The sequence below is a fragment of the Monodon monoceros genome, unplaced genomic scaffold (assembly GCF_005190385.1).
Source record: "Monodon monoceros isolate NGI ecotype Baffin Bay Population unplaced genomic scaffold, NGI_Narwhal_1 Super_Scaffold_7, whole genome shotgun sequence".
Taxonomy (NCBI): Eukaryota; Metazoa; Chordata; class Mammalia; order Artiodactyla; family Monodontidae; genus Monodon; species Monodon monoceros.
Window position 1 is genome coordinate 100,450,309 of NW_021703784.1, and position 22,882 is coordinate 100,473,190.

Genomic DNA, 22,882 nt, shown 5'->3' on the forward strand with positions numbered 1-22,882 from the left:
GGAGGGATGGATTGGGAGTTTGAGATTAGCAGATGCAAACCATTTTACATATATATATATATATATATATATATATAACTGAATTGCTTTGTTGTACACCAGAAACTAACACAACATTGTAAATTAACTATACTTCAGTAAAATAAATTAAAAACAAAATAAATGAACAAAGAAACCCCAAATGTTCTGACCTTAGATTATTTCCAATCACAGTGGTTTACCTCTGGGGATGGGTGTTGGAGAACCAGGGGTCAGGGCTCGGAGGATTATTTGTCGTGTCCATTCTCACATCCTGTTTGACATCTTTTGCCATGTGCATGGATTATTTTAAAAGAAAGAAAAAAATGTGTGTGTGTGTATACACACAACTCTCTTGCCCCTCTGCTCCACGATTCCTGCTCCCTGAGGGCAGGGACCCTGTCCCGTCCCTGTAGAGTGCCTGGCGCACAGTAGGCCCACAAGAGATACCTGCCGAAGGGATGCCTTGTCATGAAACGTCCACCTGGGCCCCAGCGCATCAGTTCCCACGCCTGTTCCCACGCCTGCTCCTGTTCGCAGACACTTGCAGGGGTGCCGGCTCTGTGTGGGGATCTCTTCTCAGCATCGGAATGCAGACATGTACCACCAAATGGACAGAATTCCTGCTCCACCTAGAGGGGGCGCCAGGGAAGCACCGAGAGTCCCTGTGCCTCAAACAGAGGTAGCCCACTCCAGGGTCTTTTTTTTTTTTTGGCTGCATTGGGTCTTTGTTGCTGCGTGCGGGCTTTCTCTAGTTGCGGCAAGCGGGGATTTCTCTTGTTGCGGAGCATGGGCTCTAGGCGCACGGGCTTCAGTAGTTGTGGCACGTGGGCTCAGTAGTTGTGGCTTTCGCTCTCTAGAGCGCAGGCTCAGTAGTTGTGGCGCCCAGGCTTAGTTGCTCCACGGTATGTGGGATCTTCCCAGACCAGGGCTGGAACCCTTGTCTTCTGCACTGGCAGGCAGATTCTTAATCACTGCACCACCAGGGAAGTCTAAACTGCAGGCTCTTTTACTTCCTAAACCCTCGTCTCGTATTTGCCCCCTGTTTGCTACCCACGGTACCCTGCCCTTCATCCATTCATCTGTTCATTCATTCACATTCATTGGCATCCACTCTGGGGAGGCAACAGTTGTTACAGCCCAGTGGGGGATGGACACGAATCAGATGACGATGGCTCAGAGAGGACCGTGGTCCGGAGTTTCTCCGAGGGAACTCGACATCGATTGGGGTCCGGAATGGTTCCCCGAGGGGAGATACCATGGCTGAGACCTGCAGGAATCGCAGGAGGCGGCCGGTGAAGGGAAGGGCCGTGTAAGGAGCCCGTCCTGGAGGCTGGGTGTGCTCAAGGCCGGAGAAGAGGGACCCGAGAGGTGGCTTGAGGCTGGAGGCCAGCAGGGTCCCTGACCAGGGTTTGTGGCCACTGAAGCATGTGAGCAGGGGCGTGTGGCCGTCAGGTTGGTGTTTTGCATCAGTCACGATGTGGGATGGAGAGTGGGCAGGGCCCCTGCTGGGATCCTCCATCTCCCTTGGTGGCCCCACTGTCCTCCCTTTCCTCCCTGCCCCCTCTCATCACCCAAGTCACCACGCTGGACCGGCCTGACCCCGGTCCTTCCTCCCTGGCCCCTGTGACCCATCTGTCACCAAATTCCAATCTTTCGACCTCATCACCTCCAGCGCCGTCTTTCACACCACAGCTCAGAGCCAAGTTCCGTCTCTCTCCTGATCCATCCCCCCCAAAGTGGCACCTGCCTCCAATCAGGCCTCCCTCCACGTCCCCTTCTCTGAATCGACCCTCTTAAGCATAATTCTCTATTTCCTTTTCCAGTTCATGGAAAAGGAAATAGAAATGGCCCTGAAGCCTATGAAAAATGGCCAAACTCACTTATAAGAGAAACACAGATTAAAACCACACTGAGGCTCCTTTGTCTTTAGTTAGTGTTTACCTACCAGAGTGACACAAATCAAAAAGGCTGAAAACCAGTTGCCAGTGAGGCTGAGTAGAAATGGGCCCTGTGGTCCCTATGGGGGCCTGGACCTGGCACATCACCTGAGAAAGACAAGTGGACAGAGCTGACCAAATGACAACAGAGAGTGTCCTGTGACCCCCAAGTCCCTATGAACTTATTCTTCAGCTGTGCTCACACGAGTGTGTAACAGCATCTGTGCAAGATGGCAGCACTGCTTGTCACAGGAAAGGGCTGGGGACAACCTAAACGTCCATCAACTGAGGCCATGGGGGTGGCTGATGGGCTGAAAGGCCCTTGTCCAGAACAGAGGGAGTGGAGAGGGGGCTTGAGGCTGGAGAGGCCATAATTTGCATAAATTATGGTACACCCCATGTGAAATACTATGCAGCTGTGAGAAAATGAAACTGACGATATACTCTATGAACTGACATGAAGTGGTCATAGATATAATGTCAACTGAAGAAAGGAAGGTGCCGGACAATGTGAATAGCAGAGGCTCAATAAATTGTGGCTTCCCATGGCTCCTGCAGAATCACCCCCATTGCCCCCGGCAGTGGGGCCTGTCCTCCCCCTGCTCCCACCAAGGTCTGCTGTACTTTGGGGCTCTACTTGTCTAAATATTGCCATTTGTGTAAAAAAAAATGGACGGGGCTTTGCTTGCATGTGCAAAGAGTATCTCTGGAAGTGTTTACAAGAAACTGATAACGCTGGTTGTTTGTGGAGAGGAGAACTGGTGCCTGGGGAACAGGGGTAAGAGGGAGACGTTTTGCCTCTTGTGATTTCTTCTTTTATATTTTTATTTATTTATTTATTTGGCAGCTTCGGGTCTTTAGTTGCAGCACACGGGATCTTCGTCACGACATGCGGGATCTTTTGATGTGGCGCGTGGGCTCTTCAGCCTGCTGTGATTTCTAAATTGTGAACCACACGAAAGCATTACCATGTCAAAAAGATAGTTTAAATTTAAAAAATGCAATTCTGGTCATGTCGCACTTCTGCACAGATCCTTGATTCCCTCCCACAGCATTCGGCAGCTATCGTGAGCTATTGTCTGCTTTTAATTATTCTTTAATGGGCAAGTGACAGAAACCCAATTCCAACAGGACTAAACAAAAATTGTAAGTTGTTGGTTCATATAATGGATGTCTGATTCAGGCATGGCTGGATCCAGAAGCACGAACAATGTTATTGAGAGTCATTCTCTTGGCTCTGCTTTCCTCTGTGCTGGCTTTATTCTTGGACAAGCTCTTCCGTGAGTTGACAGCCCTGAGTTGACATCTTGGCATCTGTCACCCTAATAGTCACCACAAGTTCCCAGGCTGAAGCCCACTGCTGACATGCCCATCCCTAAACCATCCCTATGACTCAGATTGGGTAGGCTGGGGCCTCAGACCCACTTTTAGAGCTTGGAGGCAAGGTCAATCATACTGGAGACTCTGGAAAATTGAGGGGTGGTCAGCAGAATAAGAGGAATGGGAGCTGGGCAAGGATAATGGTGCTCGCCAGCTACCCTTCTGGTCTTTCCCCCTCTCCTATGCCATGGTCTGCTGGACACATCTATCTTGTTTCCCGCTCACACCATGCATCTACTTGCACTCCTTCTGGCCTTTGCCTTTGCCTCTCCCTGCTCCCCCTGAAATATCCTTTCCTTTCTCTGCCTGGCAAATTCCCACTCATCCATTAATACCCTGCTCAAATATCATCTCCTCTTGAAGCCTTCCTAACTCTTCCATCTGTTTCCCCACCTCTAGCAGAACAAATCCTTCTTACCGCTGTTCTTTTTGGTTCTTCACTCAATCCATAGTCGCTCACTGAGCCTCGTCTATGCTGCCTGGGATGGAAAGAGGTAAATCAGAACTTTCAAGGACCTCCATTATGGCACAGAATGTGCTGTTTTAGAATTGGTTATTTGTTTTACTCAGGGTATCTGTTCTCTGAGGGCTGGGCCCAGCCTTGACCCTCTGTGTCTTCTCCAGTCAGCACAGCTCTAGGCACAAGGTAGATGCAAATGAGTTTTCAAAATGAATAATGACAAGGTGCCTTGAAGGGGTGGGAAGTGTTGAAAACAATGCCTGCTAACTCTGTGTTCCCCAGGCCAAAAGACAGCCATGTGGCTTGGATGTTCCCAGAGGCCTCTGGGAGGAAGTGCCTCAGTCCCTGCTGGGACAGGGCTGTCACCACTCCGGAAACCCCCATGGCCCTGGGCCTGGGGCCAAAAATCTGGACCCAAAGGAAAGTCCCCCAGTAAGGCCCTGCCACCCAACTCCCAAGGAGGGGTCCAAGGCAGAGGCAGAAGCTGGCGGTAGCTTCGAAGGGACTCTCATCTCGAATCCCAGCCTCTGCCAGGTCAGAGTTCTATGAAGGCAAGTGAAAAGCGAGGAGGGCAGGGCTGGAGTTGGCAGGAGCCCAGGGGAGGAAGGAAACAAGAAACAATCAAGGAAAAATCCAAACCAGGCCTGGGGTTGGCTCAGGCCACGGAGCCCTGCAGGCTGAGCTCAGGCTGTGTGGAGGAGGCTTCCTAGGGGTGGACGGAGCTCCTGCCCTGCTCCCTGTCTCCCTGTGGCAGGGGATCGGGGTGGCGGGGGCTGAGGCCCTTCCAGAGACCTTGTCTCCTCGCACTGCCCCCTAGACGCCCCCAAGAGTATCACCACCCTTTCCTTTTGACTCCCTGCTCTCAGACCTGTCCCCAGACTCCTGGTCCCCTCATCCCACCTGCCTCCCTAGGTCCCTGGGTGGGTGGGGCCGAGGAGAGCTGGCTCCGGCCTGGGAGTCCCACCCCTCTGGCTCAGTTCCTCCGTTCTTCCAGGCTAACCTCGGAAAAGGGGGCCTCGGACTCTATCCCCCAGGGCCTTTGGGGGCTGGGGCTGCTGACGTGGGTGATTTTCAGGAAGAAGAGGCTGGGCGGGGAAGGAAGGGCTGAGTCAGTCCCTGTGCGGTGATTACAGGTCCTGTGGGTGCGGGGAGTTGCTGTGGGACTGGGGGGCCGAGGGGTGGGGACTGGGCTTATCTCAGGATCAAGGCGAGGCTCCAGGCTGAGAAGAAGGAATTTGAATATCACATTTTTTTTTTGGATTTTTTGGCCGTGCCGCACAGCATGTGGGATCTTAGTTCCCCGACCAGGGATCGAACCCATGCTCCCTGCATTGCAGGCACAGAGTCTTAACCACTGGACCTCCAGGGAAGCCCCTTGGGGCATTGCTTCACCCAGGCTTCCTTGCCTCTAACCTGTCCTGAATGTCCCTCAGGGTCCTACCCCCTCAGACACCGGGGTGTCCAGGAGTCCTTCCGGCAAGAATAGTCCAGGCCCTGGCTGGACCCTCAGTCAGGCTGGGCAGGGGGCACTTGGCCTGAGTGTCTACGGGGTCAGAAATGCAGGACACCCTGGCCCTCCCATGGCTCAGGATCCCGGCCTCACCACCCATACTTGGGCCTTTACACACTGCCTGAGAAGTTGCATAAAAAAGCCAGTTTTAGTCAATGAAATCCTGTTTTATAAATGCTCATTAATTGCAGGGCTGCCATGGCAACACTGGGCATATCTGCAAAGATCTTGTCCATTCAGCAGAGCTGAGAGCTGCCAGCAGTCCCATCCCCAGGGATTCCTCAGGCCCCAGCCAAGTGACATGACCGCATCTGTGAATGGGGAGAACGAACCACCTACCTGAGTGCTTGCAAAGCACAGAACCCAGTGCCTGGCACAAAGCAGGCCTTGGATGTGGGCTTTGTGGGGGCCGTATCTCTGGCTGATGGCAGGAGAGCAGCACAGGGAGCCGGCACTGGGCGGAGCCACGTCACAGCCAGGTGGGATTAAAACAGTCCCCAGAGCGCAGTTCCTGTGGCTTTGGGTCCTGGTTGGGAGGATGGCTAGTCGCTGAGGGAGGGGTCCGGGGGTTGGGTCAGGCTCGGGGGCCAAATCTGCTGCTCTCTATCCATCCCCCAAGGCTCCCCAACTGCACACACACACACACACACACACACACACACACACCCCAGAACCTCTCCAAAGGGCTCTGGAGTTCGTTCCTGGCTTTGAGTGACCTTGGATGAGGGTCTTTGCCTCTGCAAGCTTTCACCTCTGTAACTTTGTTTTGCCACCAGCCCTGAATGGAGCTCCTGACCTTCCCCGAGCCCCTTCCCCCAATGGAGGACGCTCAGCTGATGGGCGGGGCTGCGTCTCAGCCTCCCTCTTGCAGGCTCAGGGGGTCATTATTACAGTCATCTGTTCATCATTAGACTCATTCCAGGTCAGGTGACAAGGCCAGTCACCACCCCCCAAAGCTCCTGTTATAATGTTTCCATGAAACTCCTGCCTGCGGGGACTGTGTGGTCCCATCAACAATACACTCGCAAGTCCCTTCTCTTGCTTGGGACTCATGTAACTCCCATTTTACAGGCAAGAAGGCTCAGAAAGGGACTGTCCTTTCTTCGTCTGTGGCCACAGAGCAAGTCAGCAGCACAGCCAGCTCAGAACCTGGGTCTGTGGCTCAGAAGCAGTGCTCAGGGCCTGGCACCTAGCTGTCCCCCTACCTGGCTGTGTGTGGGAAGGAAGGCGTGGTGGGGGGTGACAATGGCTGGGTGAGAAGACTGAGTGGGGACGAGGGCCCAGAGCCAGCATGTCTTGCCACTTGCAGTCTAAGTAGATCACTGTCAGGGCCCGAGCTTCGGTTTCCATTTCTGTAAAGGGGGATAGTGATGCTGGCTCTGCCCACCTTGCTGGGCTCTCAGAGGATTTGAGGAGCTCAGGGGCAAGAGGCACTTGGTAAGGGGCACAGGCAAGCCTGGGTGGGTGGATTCTTGGCAGAGCCTGGGTGGCAGGAAGGGAGAGAGGTACAATACTTATCCACACACATGACAATTTGGCCCAGGGCCCCATTCCTCCACTGTCCAGGCCTCAGTTTTCCTCTGAGCCACCAGGCCAGTCCTGGCAGAATCCACCTGACTGATGCTCCCTGGGGAGTTAAAGGAGGGGCCTGGAAGGCTCAAGGTTAAAACCTGAAACTTCCCCGTATTAGTTTTCTGTTGCTGCTGTAACAAACCAACACAAACTTGGGGGCTTAAAACAACACAAATTTATTAACTTACGGTTCTGTTGGTTTGAAGTCCAACATGGGTCTAAAATCAAGCGGTCAGCTGGGCCGTGTTCCTTCTGGAGGTTCTGGGGGAGAATCTGTTTCCTTGACTTTTCCAGCTTCTAGAGGCCACCCACATGCCTTTGTCTGTGGCCCCTTCCTCCATCTTCCAAAGCAGCAACACAGCATTTCTGTGTCATCACATCTCTTTCTCTGACTCTCCTGTCTCCCTCTTCCACTTTTAAGGACCATCATGATTACATTGGGCCCACCCGGATAATTCAGGATAATCTCTCTATTTTAAAGTCAGTTGATTAGTAACTGTAATTCCATTGGCAACCTTAATTATTCTTTGCTGTGTAACGAAATATATTCACAGGTTCCAGAGACTAGGACATGGACATCTTTAGGGAGGGGCCATTTGCCTACTCCACTCCCCTTCTCCCCATCCTTCCCTCCCTCAGGATGCCTTCCTGAACCCCTCTCCCTAAGAGTCCCTCCCACATTTACAGTATGGAAGCTTTCATCATCCTGGTCACATTGTCACCCTCCAGAAAGCAAGGTCCCCTCACCTCATTACCATCCACCCTTTCTTTGCCCCACTCTTCTTAGCACTTGCTCCCTCAGACGGGTATCACAGTCTACTTGGGGACTTGGGTTTCCTCCATTTCCCTTCATTGGACAGTAGGTCCCAGTCCGGAGGGGGCTGCATCCCCAGCGACAAGAACAGCGCCTGGCACCTATAGATGCAAAATTATCTGCTGAATCACTGAAAGGAGCAAGGGCAGAGTTCCCTTTAGTCTATCTCCAGCTCCTGTGTAGGGCCTGCCCTTCAGTAAATGTTGCTCGTACTGAATGAATGAAAGAATGAATGAACCAACCAACCAGCCAATCAACTAATGTTGGAATGAGTCTAAGTACGGGTCCCACCCCAGCCCCGGAAGCCACTTAGCCTGACAGCAAATACGGGCATGGTCCGGCCACTCCGCCCGCACACACCCTCAATGCCCTTTATTCTAAGGGGCGGCAAACTCCTGAAAGCTCTCGGAAGTCTGTAATATTTTAACATAGACGCTTCTAAGGCCTCATTCATTTCCTTAGTAGTCACTGAATACACTTGTGCGGGCGCCTCCCCGGACCCGGTCCTCCTAGAACCGAGAGTTTTGGTTCCGACGGGCACAGCCGGAGTCCGCGGAGTCCAGCCCGGACACCCGACGCCGCCTGGGCCGCAGCCGCCCGAGCTTGGACTGGACCCCCGGGCCCGCGCGGCTGCAGGACCCCCGCGCTGCGCCTCCAAAGGGGGAGCCCAGGCGGGCCAGGGAGTAGGGCGAGGCTGTGGGCGGGGCCTAGTTGGGGCGGTCCCGGCATTGGTTCCGCGGCAGGGGGCGGGGCTTTAGGGGCCACTGTCAGCACTGTAAGTTCACAGCCCAGGTCTGTCCCATCGCCGCGCGGTCCAGCTCCTGAGCTTTCGCCGCCCGCCGGTCAGTCGCTTGAACGCGCTCAAGGTGAGTTCAGGCCGGGACTCTGCGGCCCGACCGCGGCTCCTAGGGAGGCCCATCCTTGAGGCGCCCCATCCCAGCTCGCGCCCCGGTCCCCGACTCACCTCCACGTAGATCCTTTCCCGGGTGCCTCGGGCTGCACCATGTTTCCCGCCCGCGCCTTGGTCCCGGCGGCCACGCCCGCTTCCCCCTCGGCCTGCGGGGCGCCGCGCATCCCGAACCTGAACTCCCGGTCCAGCCCTCCACACTGCGCCAGAGCCCCCGCCCCCTACCCCAGGACCCGGGAGTGCCCTCCCGCCGCCATCCCCGCCCGGGCTCAGGGTCGTATTTTTAGTCGATGGTGAGGTGTCCTCCTATCTTTAGCCGTGGCCGCGAGTGTCCTGAAACGGATCCGGACTGCGCTGGGCTGCACTCGGGCAGAGGGCTGGGAGGGGTCGGCGCTGGAACCCGAGCTGGGGCTGAGGAGCCGGACCCACGGGAGCCAGGGGCGGGGGCTGCACGCCGGAGCTCTGGCCCTGAGCCGAGCGGACACTCGGACATCGCCCAGGCCGGAAAGCACGGGGGAGGCTCCTCCCTGAGTTTGGATACCCGGGCAGGGTCCAGGATCTCTCCCTTTCCCCCCACTGTCGGGTTGTAAGACCAGAGCCCCCCAAGAGAAGAAGATCCCACAGACAATCCTCACCTGGTACGTCAACGTGCGGCTCCTTGGGGGAGCAGGAGACGCTCTGGAGACCCGGGTGCGCGCCGGGAACCCTCCGGGACGAGGGGCAGGAGAGGGAGAGAGCGCGCCACCTAGTGGCCGCGGAGCCGAGCGCCGCTCCGCACAGCGACGCTGGGAGACCCCGTTGCCAGCGAGGGGGACTCTACGAAGGCAGGCTAAGTCCTGGCCGGCAGGCGGAGGCGGACCCCTCTGCTCGGGGGCTGTTCATTTTTGGTCTTGTTTGGAACACTGTCCCCGGAGAACCAAAATGCTTGAGGAAGGCCCTACAGCTATTGGCTGAATAAATATCGGGGCTGACAAGTGACCCGCTAACCCTGTCTTTGTACATCGGCCCTCTCTCTCGCTTGCAGTATGGCAGTAGGGTCTCCAGTAGCCCCCTGGTAATGGCTTTATTGTCATCCCATTTCATAGACGAGGAAGGTGAGGCCCAGAGAGGAAAGTTGTCTTCCCAAGGTTAGGGTGAGTTCCAGGTAGAGATGGGTTCAAGGTCAGAGGCCTGCTTTTTGAACACTCCTGGTGGAGAGCAGCCTAGTATTTCTTGTGACAGGAGGGGTTCTGCATCCAGGAAGTCATTTTCTCTAAAGGAGGCCCTGGGCTCCTTCCAGAGCAAGCCCACAGAGCTGGGATGTCTCCCATCTGCTCCTCCCAAAGCTGCAGGAAGCCCCCCCCCCCCCCCGTCCCAGGCCCCTAGAGCCTTGTCCTGATGGAGAGCTCATTCTCACATCTCTGGACACTTGCAAATTGAGAGAGGGGGCCAACCAAGAGGTAGGACTTAAATGAAGGAAGCCTGGGGACCCGGTGGCCCCAGCCCAGGTGGGAGCCTATTTCTCTCCTGCTCCCCAAGCAGTTCACAGAGGTTGACACGGACCACTGCATCGGAGCCACTGGGACCCAGCTACGTAGTAGTGCCCACTCTTCCTCTTACTAGCTGGGTGACCTCAGCAAAGTTGCTTAACATCTCTGAGTTTCAGCTTCTGCCTCTGTAAAGGCCAGTAATGACACCCACCGTGCTGTGCCTGGGACGCTAAAATGGAAACCATGCAAGGGTAGCTGGAGCCTGGGGTCTTGTAGTTGCCAAATCTGAATACTTGGGGCTTGACGGTTGCAATTCCCAGCCCTCCCCTGGTGGTTGAGGCTGGCCCAACCCTTCCCCCCAGCCTCAGTTCTCCCCACATCTGGAATTGGGTGGGTACATCTGGCTCAGAGCAAGAGAGCTGTCAGGGACGCCGGATTTGTTGTGGAAACATTCAGGCTGTCTTGGCACCCCTGAATGATGGGAGGGAACTGGCCCAAGTTCTGGGCAGATCCCATCAGTTAGCCCCCCTCTCCGTGAGTGAAAAGGAAGGAAAAGCTACCCCAAGACTTCTCCTGCCAAGGGGACAGATAGGATGTGTGTCAGCATGCCCCCAGGCCTGGCATGGTGGGCACAGATAAATGTTTGTTAGATAAAGGAGTGATGGGAGTCCAAGACTTCAACTTCAGAGCACTCCCTGCCTCCCTCTCCCTCCCTCCAGCTTCTTCCAAGCTTAGCTGGAATTCTGCCGCCAGAGAGTCATTCCTTTGTTTCCTATTAATCTGCAGGTGCTCTGGGAGGGGCAAGATGTCCGGTCTCTTTGGCTCAGCTCGACTGACCCAGGGTGTCCGGTCCTGGGGTGGGGTTTCCTGAGTAAGGGCCTGGGCTGGGGGGGTGTAGCTGGGACTCAGCCTCTCCTGCATCCTCTTTCCTCCTTCCTGCTCCCTCCTGCCAGTCCCCTCACTCTTCCCTCGCCCTGCCGGGCCTGGCCTGGGATGAATAATGGGGCAGAGGACCTGGCAGAGGCCTCCCTGATGCTGCTCGGTGCTTCCCCAGTGATTTCCCACCTGCTCAGCCCCTGTTGGCCTGGGGAGAGTGGGCTCATCTAGTTACCTGCTGGGTGACCTTGGACAAGTTTCTTTGCCTTCCATGCTCTGATTCTACACATCAGGCCAATCCCCCACCGTGGGAACTAGAGGAAGTGCTTGCTCCACTTCCTTTTTCTGTCAAACCTGCACGATACCCCTCCAGAGTGTATTTATTTTTTCCACATTAAAAATATCTTTATTTTTTCTGACTACATGAATAATACGTGCTCATAAATAATACATGCTTCTTATTAAGAATTTGAGCTTATAGGGCTTCCCTGGTGGCGCAGTGGTTGAGAATCTGCCTGCCAATGCAGGGGACACAGGTTCGAGCCCTGGTCTGGGAAGATCCCACATGCTGCGGAGCAACTAGGCACTTGAGCCACAACTACTGAGCCTGCGTGTCTGGAGCCTGTGCTCCGCAACAAGAGAGGCCACGATAGTGAGAGGCCCGCGCACCGCGATGAAGAGTGGCCCCCACTCGCTGCAACTAGAGAAAGCCCTCGCAGAGAAACGAAGACCCAAAACAGCCATAAATAAATACATAAATAAATAAAAAGAGTTCCTTTTAAAAAAATTTTTTTAAAAAAAGAATTTGAGCTTATAAAAGTATGAACAAGAGAGGGAAGTCACCTGAAATTCTGCCACTTTGAGAGAACCGCCATCAACATTTTGATGACCATCCTTTCATATTTGGCTTACATATATAATTTCTTAGTAATGGACCCCAGATATTAATTTTTTCTGAGGACAACTTTCCTCCCATGTCACAAGCCCCACACCCCATCCCTGCCCTCTACCCCAGTCTAGGTATCCCCTATGACAACCTAGTGCCAGCCTTCTATATTCTTCTCTGTTCCTATATCGGATATAATCCTATGCAGACCTGTATATGTAGGTACACATACCTGCATGTTCAGGGAGTGGGGAGGAGAGCTGGTCAATGTTTTCAAAAAATGGAATCTTCTAGACTACATTTTTTCATTTTGCTTCTCTCTCTCTGCAATGCCTTATGGGAATCCCTCCAAAATGTTCGATAGCTCTAATTTTATTTATTTATTTATTTGTTTGTTTGTTTGTTTGTTTATTTAGTGGCTTGTGGGATCTTAGTTCCCCTACCAGAGATTGAACCCCGGCCACAGCAGTGAAAGCGCTGAGTCCTAACCACTGAACTGCCAGGGGATTCCCTGACGGCTCTAATTTTAAAATGGGAATGATAGGAGGGTGGTTGTGATGATTAAATGAGATGTGTGTGCAAAGAACTCAACGAAATTCCAGGCACAGAGCAGAGCTGCCACGCCCCAGATATTTGTATCCCCCACTCCATCTTCCCCTTAGGCGCTGCGGCAGGGAGGAGGGGCAGAAGCTACATTAAGCTTAGGCCCTGCCCATAAGGAACTCCTAACGGAGAGGAGGAGAAAAGGGAAGCTCTGAGCAGGTGACCTCACTTCCAGTAGGATGTGATCGGGCCAAATGGGAGGTGTCGGTCGTTATGCACTGTTGGCTGAACTCCTGCTGTGCCAGGCCTGGGAGGATGAGACAGAGGTTACAAAATCTCAATCCTCCGTCAAGTCGGGAGCTGAGACAAATCTGTGAGACCCCCAGACAATTTGGCACTGGTCATGTCTTGGGCACAGTTGAATGCAGACCACAGTGATGAGCAGAGCTGGGGACTCAGGGCAAGAGATCAGAGCCAGGGCAGGTATGTGACTTCAGTCCTGTCGCTTAGGTTCCCCACTCACAGAGGGAGGGGCTTGGCGCTGCTGATCCAGGCCTTGAGGTGCAACAAGTCCGTGAGTGAACACAGGCTTCGGCCAGGAGGGCTCCCCACAGGAGTGCAGCGCCACGTGGGCTCCCAGGGCTGATGAAAGAGACCCAGAAACAAGATGGATGCCTCTGCCTTTGTCCTTCTGTCCCTGACTTGTACCCTTGATGTTTGAGTTCCTCAGCCCTGGACCAGAGAGAAGCTGGCGAGGACGAGCCCAGAGAGCATCACTGCCTACGAGCTCTGCACCTTCCTGCTTCCAGTTTTCAGACGAGTTTTCAACCCTCTTGGGAGAAAGTGATTTTTGTTATCTCGATCCTCTGACTTCATCGATAGTTTATCTTTCTTTTCCAAATTCCTTGGGCCAACTTTGGTCACACCACACGCACTTGGCAAGTGTTTGGTGTCTGGAAACCTCCCTCTAGGTGTTTCTTGAGGGTGGTGAGAGGAGGCAGCGGAGGCCGTGGTCCTGCGAGCAGACTGTCCAGGCCTGGGTGGTGAGGTCGCGATGTCCACCAAGGTGCCCATCTATCTGAAGCGCGGCAGCCGCAAAGGCAAGAAGGAGAAGCTGCGGGACCTGCTGTCCTCAGACATGATCAGCCCACCACTGGGGGACTTCCGCCACACCATTCACATCGGCAGTGGTGGTGGCAGTGACATGTTCGGTGACATCTCCTTCCTGCAAGGCAAGTTCCACCTCCTGCCAGGGACGGCGGTCGAGGAGGCCGAGGAGGATGGTGGCTTTGAGCTGCCCTTCCAATTTACGCGCACGGCCACCCTGTGCGGGCGGGAGCTCCCCGACGGGCCGTCCCCTCTGCTCAAGAACGCCATCTCCCTCCCGGTCATCGGCGGGCCCCAGGCACTCACCTTGCCTGCCGCCCAGGCCCCACCCAAACCCCCTCGCCTGCACCTGGAGAGCCCTCAGCCTTCCCCACAGCCCTCCCCGCAGGAGGCAGGGAGTGTGGACATCTGGCGGATTCCAGAGGCTGCCTCGACCCACAGTGGGCTGAGCTCCGAGTCTGGGGCTGAGGAGCCCTTCCTGTCCCACGCCAGCTCCCTGCTCTCCCTGCACGTAGACCTGGGGCCTTCCATCCTGGACGACGTTCTCCAGATCATGGACCAGGACCTGGGCCACCTGCAGATCCCCACATAGGACCCAAGAATGGCCAGGCTGGGGTGAATGCCAGAGACAGTTGGTGGACACGGCCCTGATCTAGAAGTCGGGGTCCCAAGGTCCCACCTGCGTGGTTGCTGGCCAGTGATTTCTCACTTTGAGCCTTTGTTTCCCCTCCCTCCCACCCTCTCCCCGTGGACAGAGTAGCCTCTTTGCTTTCCCCTAAGCCCCACGAGGATATGTGTAGACGTCAGCCCAAAGTGCCCTGTGCCTCCTGGGCCACCCAGACCCCCACCGCCAACTGCTCCTCAGACCCCTTGGACTGAGGCTCTGCTGAAATGGAATCTGCTTTTCACCTCCCTCTGCCTCAGCCCCATCAGCGCCCTGCTGGGGGGCGGAGGGTGAGGGAAGACGTGGGGCACAGCCAGCTGGGTCTTTGGCTCTGTGTCCTTAACTGGGAATATGGCATCAGTGACCGATGTCCCTCCGCCCCACCCCTCCTACATGACCAGGGGATTCTGGTTGCAATAAAACTTGCTGCTGCTGGTACTTGTGTTCGCCGTACCCTGCCCCCAGGCTCCTCTTGAAGTCAGGCCAGGCTCCGGGAGCTGTGGGCTGACCCTGGGGGAGACCCCAGCCCCAGAGGGCCTTGAACAGGGCGGGGCCTGCCTTCTGGAAGACGGTACCCCATTCCTAGCCCATAGTGAGAATGAAGCAGGAACGAACCAAGTGCCAATTGGGGATATTCTGTCATCAATTCGGGTGTTTGACAAGAGGCGGCCAAGCACTGGAGTAGGCCAGGAGCTGGCCCCGGGGGCTGGGGTTTGTCAGGGAGGCCCAAGAGGCAAGGAATAACCACAGGCCTGGTGCAGTGGGACCAACAGCTTCTCGGGCGCCAGAGGACTGAGGGAGCACACGGGAGGGCGGGCTGGGCCTGGGGCTGGGAGGGATCAGCCTTGCTCGTCAGCAGACCCATCTCATCAGCGCAGCCGACTGAGCACCTGCAGTGCATCAGACATGCTCCAAGTCTAGTGGGGGGAAGGAATTCAAATCTGTAAGCAAGTAAATTTCCAATAGTGTTGAACACTATGAAGAAAACACCAAGATCGGTAATGTCTGGGGCAAGGGTGCGGTGGTGTCGTGTTTCTGAGCCAAACCTGAGGGCTGACGGACTCATGCTCATGCATAAGCAAAGGCACTGAGGCACCAGAGTGAGTGACAGAGAGGATCTGACACGTGGCAAAAAGAGCAAAGGTCTCTGAGTCCAACCTAGCCTTGTGAGGCTCAGTTTCCCCATCTCTAAAATGCAGTCAGTGATACCTACCTAACAACCTTGCAGGGTTGTTAAGCAAGTCAGGGATAACGTTTATTAGCGTGCACATGGAAGGTATTCAAACATGGTTATGGTGTGAGACATAAAGGAACCCGGGGCTCGGGAAAGGCAGGACCGTGAAGCTGGAAAACTGGGTCGGAGTCGGCTTAGAACAGTTCTCCTTGCAAGGCTGAAGCTGAGGCCATGCGAGCTGCCAAAAGAGTTTAAGCAGGAGAGACGGGGGGTCAGACCCAGGTTTTAGAAGGGTCACCAGCCAGGCCGAGTGGGGAGACGGACCAAAGATCAAAGAGGAAGAAGCCGTTGCAGGAAGAGGGCTGGCTCCTCGTGGGGACAGTGGGGATTGAGAGGAGGGGAAGGTGCTGGCGTGGGGCTTGGTGTCTGACTGGTACAGACCACGTGGGCAGCTGGAGGCCAATGCCGGCCTCGGTGACCCCTCTTCCATTCTCTGCTGGTTCTTTTCCATCCTTTTGACCCTACAAATCTCAGACTCCCACCTCACCCCCAGCCTTTTCTACCTCTAGGCAGAGATTTCATATCAGAGGCCGAGACAGAATTAGACCAGGAGGCATTTTTCTTGACTACACTGATTTTTTTTTGAAAAGGTGATACCTTTTTTTTTATTCTGGTAATACATATATAACAAGAAATTTACCATTTTAACCTTTTTTAAAATTTATTTATTTTTGGCTGTGTTGGGTCTCTGTTGCTGCATGCAGGCTTTCTCTAGTTGCGGTGAGCGGGGGCTACTCCTCATTGCGGTGCGTGGGCTTCTCATTGCCGTGGCTTCTCTTGTTGCATAGCACGGGCTCTAGAGCGCACGGGCTTAGTTGCTCCACAGCAGGTGGGATCTTCCCGGATCAGGGCTCGAACCCATGTCCCCTGCATTGGCAGGCGGGTTCTTAACCACTGCGCCACCAGGCAAGCCCTCATTTCAGCCATTTTTGGTTTTGTTTTTGTTTTTGCGGTACGCGGGCCTCTCACTGTTGTGGCCTCTCCCGTTGCGGAGCACAGGCTCCGGACGCGCAGGCTCAGCGGCCATGGCTCACGGGCCCAGCCACTCCGCGGCATGTGGGATCTTCCCGGACCGGGGCACGAACCCGTGTCCCCTGCATCGGCAGGCGGACTCTCAACCACTGCACCACCAGGGAAGCCCCATTTCAACCATTTTTAAGCATATGGTTCAGTGGCATTAAGTACATTCACATTATTCTGCAACCATCACCACCATCCATTTCCAGAACTTTTTTCATCTTCCCGAAGTGAAATTCTGTACCCATTAAACACTAACTCCACATTTCCCCACACCCCCTGCCCCGGCCCCTGGCAGCCACCCTTCTACTTTATGTGTCTATGAATTTGACTACTCTAGGGACCTAATACAAGTGGAATCATACGGTATTTAGTTTGGGGGTTTGTTTTATTCTTTTGGCCGAGCCTCACAGCTTATGGGATCTTAGTTTCCAGACCAGGAATTGAACCAGGGCAGTGAAAGCACCGAGTCCTGACCACTGGACCACCAGGGAATTCCCTGTTTGTCTTTTTGTGACTGCCTTATTTCACTTAGCATGACGTCTTCAAGGTTTATCCGTGCTGTAGCATGTGTTGAAATTTCATTCTTTTTAAAAGCTGAGGACTTCCCTGGTGGCACAGTGGTTAAGCATCCACCTGCCAATGCAGGGGACATGGGTTTGATCCCTAGTCGAAGATCCCACATGCTGTGGAGCAACTAAGCCCGTGCACCACAACTACTGAGCCTGTGTTCTAGAGCCCGAAAGCCACAACTACTGAAGCCCACGCGCCTAGAGCCTGTGCTCCGCAACAAGAGAAGCCACCGCAATGAGAAGCCCACGCACCACAGCGAAGAGTAGCCCCCGCTCACCACACCTACAGAAAGCCCGCGTGCAGCAACAAAGACCCAACGCAGCCAAAAATAAATAAATAAATATTTTTTAAAAAGTTGAATAATATTCCATTGTCTGTATATTCCACATTTTGTTTATCCATCCATCCATCAATGGATACCTGGGTTGCTTCTGTCTTTGGCAATTGTGAACAATGCTGCTCTGAACGTGGGTGTACCCATATCTGTTTGAGTCCCTGCTTTCATTTCTTTTGGGTGTGTACACTGAAGTGGGATTGCTGGATCACATGATCATTCTATATTTAATTTCTTAAGGAATTGCCATTTTCCATAGGAGCTGCACCATTTTACGTTCCCACCAAACTTTTTGTTTTTAATCTGAAATTTTTGCCATCATTTACAGAATAGGAGATGTACTATCTGTAGTGGGATTTGAACCCACTGTGAGACCCCAAAGCCTGTACTCAACTGTAACTCTCTCCCCCAACAGGGGTTCAGTTTCAGACCCTGGTAAAGTGTGAAGGCAAAGGGTGGGGAGCTGAAGGCCACCACCATCTTACCTGCAGGTTCCCCCTCAGTGCTTGAGTGGCTTGTCCCCATCTTCCCAGAAGGGGAAGACAAGAAAAAGGACACCTTCCTTATAGCTTCACCCAGCTGGAAGAAGGCACCTCAGCTTGGACCTGAGGTGAGGACAGAGTGGCCATGAAAGAGGGCCATTCTTGTCCCAGTTCCCCTGGCAGTGCTTACCCCACCTACCTTGCATCAGGCATCAGACCAAGGACCCTGGGAAACCACTCAGGGTTGCCATGTATGGGTGGAGAAAGGGGACTAGATGGCGAAACTGAAGCATCAGACTAGACTTGGGATACCTGCTTCACCAAGGTAGCCAGAGGCGGAGTGAAGGACTTTCCCTCTTCAACTTGGATAGTGCTATACATATCCTACAGATACCACTTCCCACAAATAGGAGGACAAGTTGTCGTTGGACAGCCAAAAAAATGACAAATATGCCACGGGAATTCCCTGGTGGTCCAGTGGTTAGGACTCTGCGCTTTCACTGCTGTGGGCCCAGGTTCAATCCCTGGTCAGAGAACTAAGATCCCGCAAGCCTCACGGCACAGCCAAAAATAAAAGACAAATATCCCTACAGTCCACTGTTTTAGATGGCCAATGTCCACGCATGTCCTTATTCTAGTATTTACTCTTAAAAATATCATAGGTAGGGCTTCCATGGTGGCGCAGTGGTTGAGAGTCCGCCTGCCGATGCAAGGGACGCGGGTTTGTGCCCGGGTCCGGGAGGATCCCGCGTGCCGCGGAGCGGCTGGGCCCGTGAGCCATGGCCGCTGGGCCTGTGCATCCGGGGCCTGTGCTCTGCAACAGGAGAGGCCACGACAGTGAGAGGCCCGTGTACTGTAAAAAAAAATATATATATATATCATAGGTATTATTTTATATTATATATATATGTATATATATATCATCCCTGGTATAATACATCTATGCCTCTTTCTGTCCAAAATACATTCACTCATTTCCCAAAGGGAGACAACTTACAATCTTGTCAATGATCACATCCACTTCCAAGTCCAGTATTTCGAGATGATGTCCATTCCCCCTGCAACTCCTTTACCAGCCCATCTCAGTATTTTGCAAACTACAAACTACACTGTAAAGTTAATTACCACCAATATACCCTATACACAAGACTGGAGAGAAAGAGAGAAGAATGGGAGAATTAAAATATATAAAAAATACACTGGACACAGCAAGAAAAGAAATATATGTAGACTTTTCTACAACAAAGCTTTGTCTGGTGTGAATAACCTCCCTTCTTCACTACCCAGTTCTTGATACCTTTGCCTTCAACCTGCATCTTGCCTGTTCAGGGTTCTTTACCAGGTGACATGTCCTAAATCTTTTTTTTTAAAAGAATTTGAGTTCTTGGAGGATCTCCCTGTATAGACACTTCCCCGAAACTTTTTATTTTGGAGCATTTCCAACCCACAGAAATATTAGAAGGATAGTACAGTGTACCCCCATACACCTTCACCTAGATCTGCCAGTTATTACCATTTTGCCTCATTTGCTCTATCTCTTTAATATAAAAACTTTCTTCCTGACCTTCTGAACGTAAGTTGCAGACGTCATGACACTTCAGTATTTATTCCCATTGTCTTTCTTTAGCTTGCTTGGGCCTTATTTGGCTTCTGCAACGTGTGAATTCGTGTATTTCATCATTTTTGGAAAATTATTCATCACTTTCTCTTTAAATATTGCCTCTACCCCCTTTCTTTCTCCTTACCCTCTGGGACTCCAATTAAATGCATCTTAGATCTCTCTATATATCCTCTATGTTTCTAGTCTAATTCTGTATTTTCTTTTCTTTTGTCTTCCATGCTGTATTAAGGACAAGACAATGTCTTCCTATATACCCTGTAGTTCACTCATTCTCTCTTCAGCAGTGCCTATTTGCTTTTTCACCAATTTATTGTGTTCTTAATTTTGGTGTTGGTATTTTTCAGTTGGATGAGTTCTATGTGGTTCTTTAAAAATTCTGTTGTGACACTTCTTAATAGAAATTTGTTGCCTGCAGATATTTTTACACTTGTCTTTATCTTCTTTAAACACAATAAGAAGTGTTATGTTATGGTCGGTATCAGATAATTCCAGCATCTTAAATCTGTATGGGTCAATCTGTGCTTTATATTGTTTGCAGTCAGTTTTTTCTTTCTTTCTTAATTTTATTTATTTTTAGCTGTGTTGGGTCTTCGTTGCTGCGTGCAGGCTTTCTCTAGTTGCTGTGAACAGGGGCTACTCTTTGTTGCGGTGCATGGGCTTCTCATTGTGGTGGCTTCTCTTGTTGAAGAGCCTGGGCTCTAGAGCGCAGGCTCAGTAGCTGTGGCACATGGGTTTAGTTGCTCCGCCGCATGTGGGATCTTCCCGGACTGGGGTTCAAACCCGTGTCCCTTGCGTTGGCAGGCAGATTCTTAACAACTGCACTATCAGGGAAGCCCTGCAGTCAGTTCTTGTGCAAGGTTTCTTGTTTCTTTGTGTGCCTGATTATCTTTGACTAAGAGCTGGATATTGTATCTGAAAAAGTATTTTTAGAAATAATTTGAGGCCTTGGATGACAGTACATTCTTTCAGAAAGGATATTGCTTGGTCCCAAATATGCTTCTTTCTGCTAGGTGACTAGGGGCATTATAAGGATGGGTCCACTTAATCCAAGTTCAAGGCTTGAGCTTCCCTGGACCACCTGGATAATATGATTCTGGACTACTAGTCCACAGAAGTTAGGATCCCATCTTAAAGTGGGCATGTATTGGTAGTAGGGTATCTGACTTCTACCTTGGGCAGGCTCTGGGTTTTGATTTTGACCTTCCCCACCAAAGACCACCAAACAACAGCTTAGCTTCACAGTTAATCTTCCAGATCAGTAAATGTCCCCAGGACAAAAATTGCCTTGAATTCTGGGCTTACAGCTCTGGGCTTCAACCTCTTAAATGTTAGCTCAGGAATTCGTCACTATACTACTAGCTTGTCAATGCTTTTAAGTTTTTTTTCACTTCCTCTGTTTTTTTAGTTTGTATTCAGTGGGAAGGTTGGAATTAAATACCAAATCAGGTGGGCTTCCCTGGTGGTGCAGTGGTTAAGAATCCGCCTGCCAATGCGAGGACACAGGTTTGAGCCCTGGTCTGGGAAGATCCCACATGCTGCAGAGCAACTAGGTCCATGAACGACAGCTACTGAGGCTGTGCTCTACAGCCCCCGAGCCACAACTACTGAGCCCGTGAGCCACAACTATTGTAGCCCACGTGCCTAGAGCCCGCACACCGCAACGAAGAGTAGTCCCTGCTCTCTGCAACTAGAGAAAGCCCGCACGCAGCAACGAAGACCCAACGCAGCCAAAAATAAAGAGAGAAAGAAAATAATTTTTTTTTTTTTTTGCGGTCCGCGGGCCTCTCACTGTTGTGGCCTCTCCCGTTGCGGAGCACAGGCTCCGGACGCGCAGGCCCAGAGGCCATGGCTCACGGGCCCAGCCGCTCCGCGGCATGTGGGATCCTCCTGGACTGGGGCACGAACCTGTGTCCCCTGCATTAGCAAGCAGACTCTCAACCACTCTGCCACCAGGGAAGCCCCAGAAAATAATCTTTTGAAAACTACCCAATCAGGAGCCTGTCTCCCTGACTGTAATTTTTTTTTTTTTTTTTTTTTTGGTCTCGCAGCTTGCGGGATCCTAGTTCCCCCACCAGGGATCGAACCCGGGCCCTCACAGTGAAAGCGCCGAGTCCTAACCACTGGATCGTCAGAGTATTCCCATCACTGAACATAATATTAAGCAGATCCCCTGGGTTTTGTTTATATTTCTCCCTGCCCCCACTGGGTAACAGCAATCCTATTTACCCTAGAGAATTAAAATCAGTCACCCCAGCCAACAATGGTACCCACTTTTTACTTTGCCCAGTGGCAGGTGGAACTCAAAATAGCCCACTGGCAGTCTCAGATCCTAATTTAGAGAAAACATTTTTGTGCCCCCTGGTGGAAGCATTCCTTCATTGGGTCCTAAAGGCTGTAGATCAGCCAGAGCTCTGAGCGACAGAAACAGAAAACAAACATTTTGCAAAAGAGTCATTAGTTGAGCTTGCAAGAGGCTGCACCCCGACTTCCACTGCTTGGTTCCTGTCTGTAAGAGTAACACTATATATATATATCGGTCACTGGTTCAGAGCATAGGGAGTATCTGTTATTCAGTGATGGAGTATTTCTTAAAAGAATCCTAAAAGAATCAAAACCCATTGGTGCTGCGCTCATAAACTGCCTTTCCAATAATAGAGAACTAGCCTACTTACCATTTCTAATATTTTTTATTTAAAAATTTTTATTGAGACATACCTACAGAGAAGTGCACAAATCTTGTGTAGGTCAATGAATTTTTACAAAGTGAATAAACCTGTGTAACCCAGATGAAGAAAAGGAACATTACTAGCCACCTAGTGCCCCCCACTCCTTGTTATTATCTTCCACAGGGAACCACTTTCCTGAATTCTATCCCCATAGGTTAGTGTCTGTTTACATAACTTGATATAAATGGAATCATACGATATGTCCTCTTTCAAAATTGGTTTCTTTTATTCAAATATTAAGTTTTTTGAGATTCATTCGTGTTGTTGTGTAGCAATAGTTTGTTCTTTTCAATGTTGTTTAATCCACTCTAGCACTGTGGGCATTTGGGATGCTCCAGTTTGAGGCTATTACAATTAATGCTGTTGTGAGCATTCTCATACAGGCTTTCCCATATATGTATCCACGGACAGAATTGCTCAGTCATGGGGTATGTGTGCGCTCAGCTTCAGGGCTCGCACACTGTCTTAGACAGTTCAGGCTGCTGTAACAAAGTACCACAGACAACAGACATTTACTTCTCAGTTCTGGAGGCTGGGAAGTCCAAGATCAAGGTGCCAGCAGATTTGATTCCTGGTGGAAGTCCACTTCCTGGTTTGTAGACGTCTGCCTTCTTGCTGTGTCCTTACATGGCCTTTCCTCATGGAGAGAGATATTTCTGGATTCCTTTTCTAATTAGGGCACTAATCCCGTCATGAGGGCCCCACCCTCAGACCTCCTCTAAATCTAATAACCTCCCAAAGACCCCACC

The 22,882-nt window shown here is 52.0% G+C and overlaps 1 protein-coding gene and 1 long non-coding RNA gene across 5 annotated transcripts; one reads left to right on the forward strand and one right to left on the reverse strand.

Annotated features, from left to right (window-relative positions):
• Positions 1-2,806: 2,806 nt before the first annotated feature.
• On the reverse strand, positions 2,807-11,532 carry LOC114887369. 2 transcript variants are annotated; one of them, XR_003791541.1, is made up of 6 exons: positions 9,237-11,532; positions 7,628-7,795; positions 7,069-7,221; positions 5,648-5,857; positions 3,757-3,817; positions 2,807-2,897 (listed from the first exon to the last, which is right to left on the reverse strand). It is a non-coding gene; the product is annotated as an uncharacterized LOC114887369 (long non-coding RNA). The 2 variants fall into 2 exon arrangements; XR_003791542.1 differs by lacking the exons at positions 7,628-7,795; positions 9,237-11,532 and having other exon boundaries at positions 7,069-7,448.
• CDC42EP2 (CDC42 effector protein 2) lies at positions 8,213-14,632 on the forward strand. Of its 3 annotated transcripts, XM_029209025.1 has the most exons (3): positions 8,213-8,560; positions 8,918-9,239; positions 12,886-14,632. In XM_029209025.1, exon 3 carries the CDS (start codon positions 13,430-13,432, stop codon positions 14,072-14,074), a length of 645 nt encoding a protein of 214 aa, XP_029064858.1. In that variant the 5' UTR covers positions 8,213-8,560; positions 8,918-9,239; positions 12,886-13,429; the 3' UTR covers positions 14,075-14,632. The 3 variants fall into 3 exon arrangements, with proteins under 3 accessions (XP_029064858.1, XP_029064859.1, XP_029064860.1); XM_029209026.1 differs by lacking the exon at positions 8,918-9,239; XM_029209027.1 differs by lacking the exon at positions 8,918-9,239 and having other exon boundaries at positions 13,106-14,632.
• The last annotated feature ends 8,250 nt before the right edge of the window (positions 14,633-22,882 follow it).

Excerpts from the sequence above, each read along its gene's own strand:
- CDC42EP2 (XM_029209025.1), top strand. The coding sequence starts at position 13,430 with ATGTCCACCAAGGTGCCCATCTATCTGAAGCGCGGCAGCCGCAAAGGC.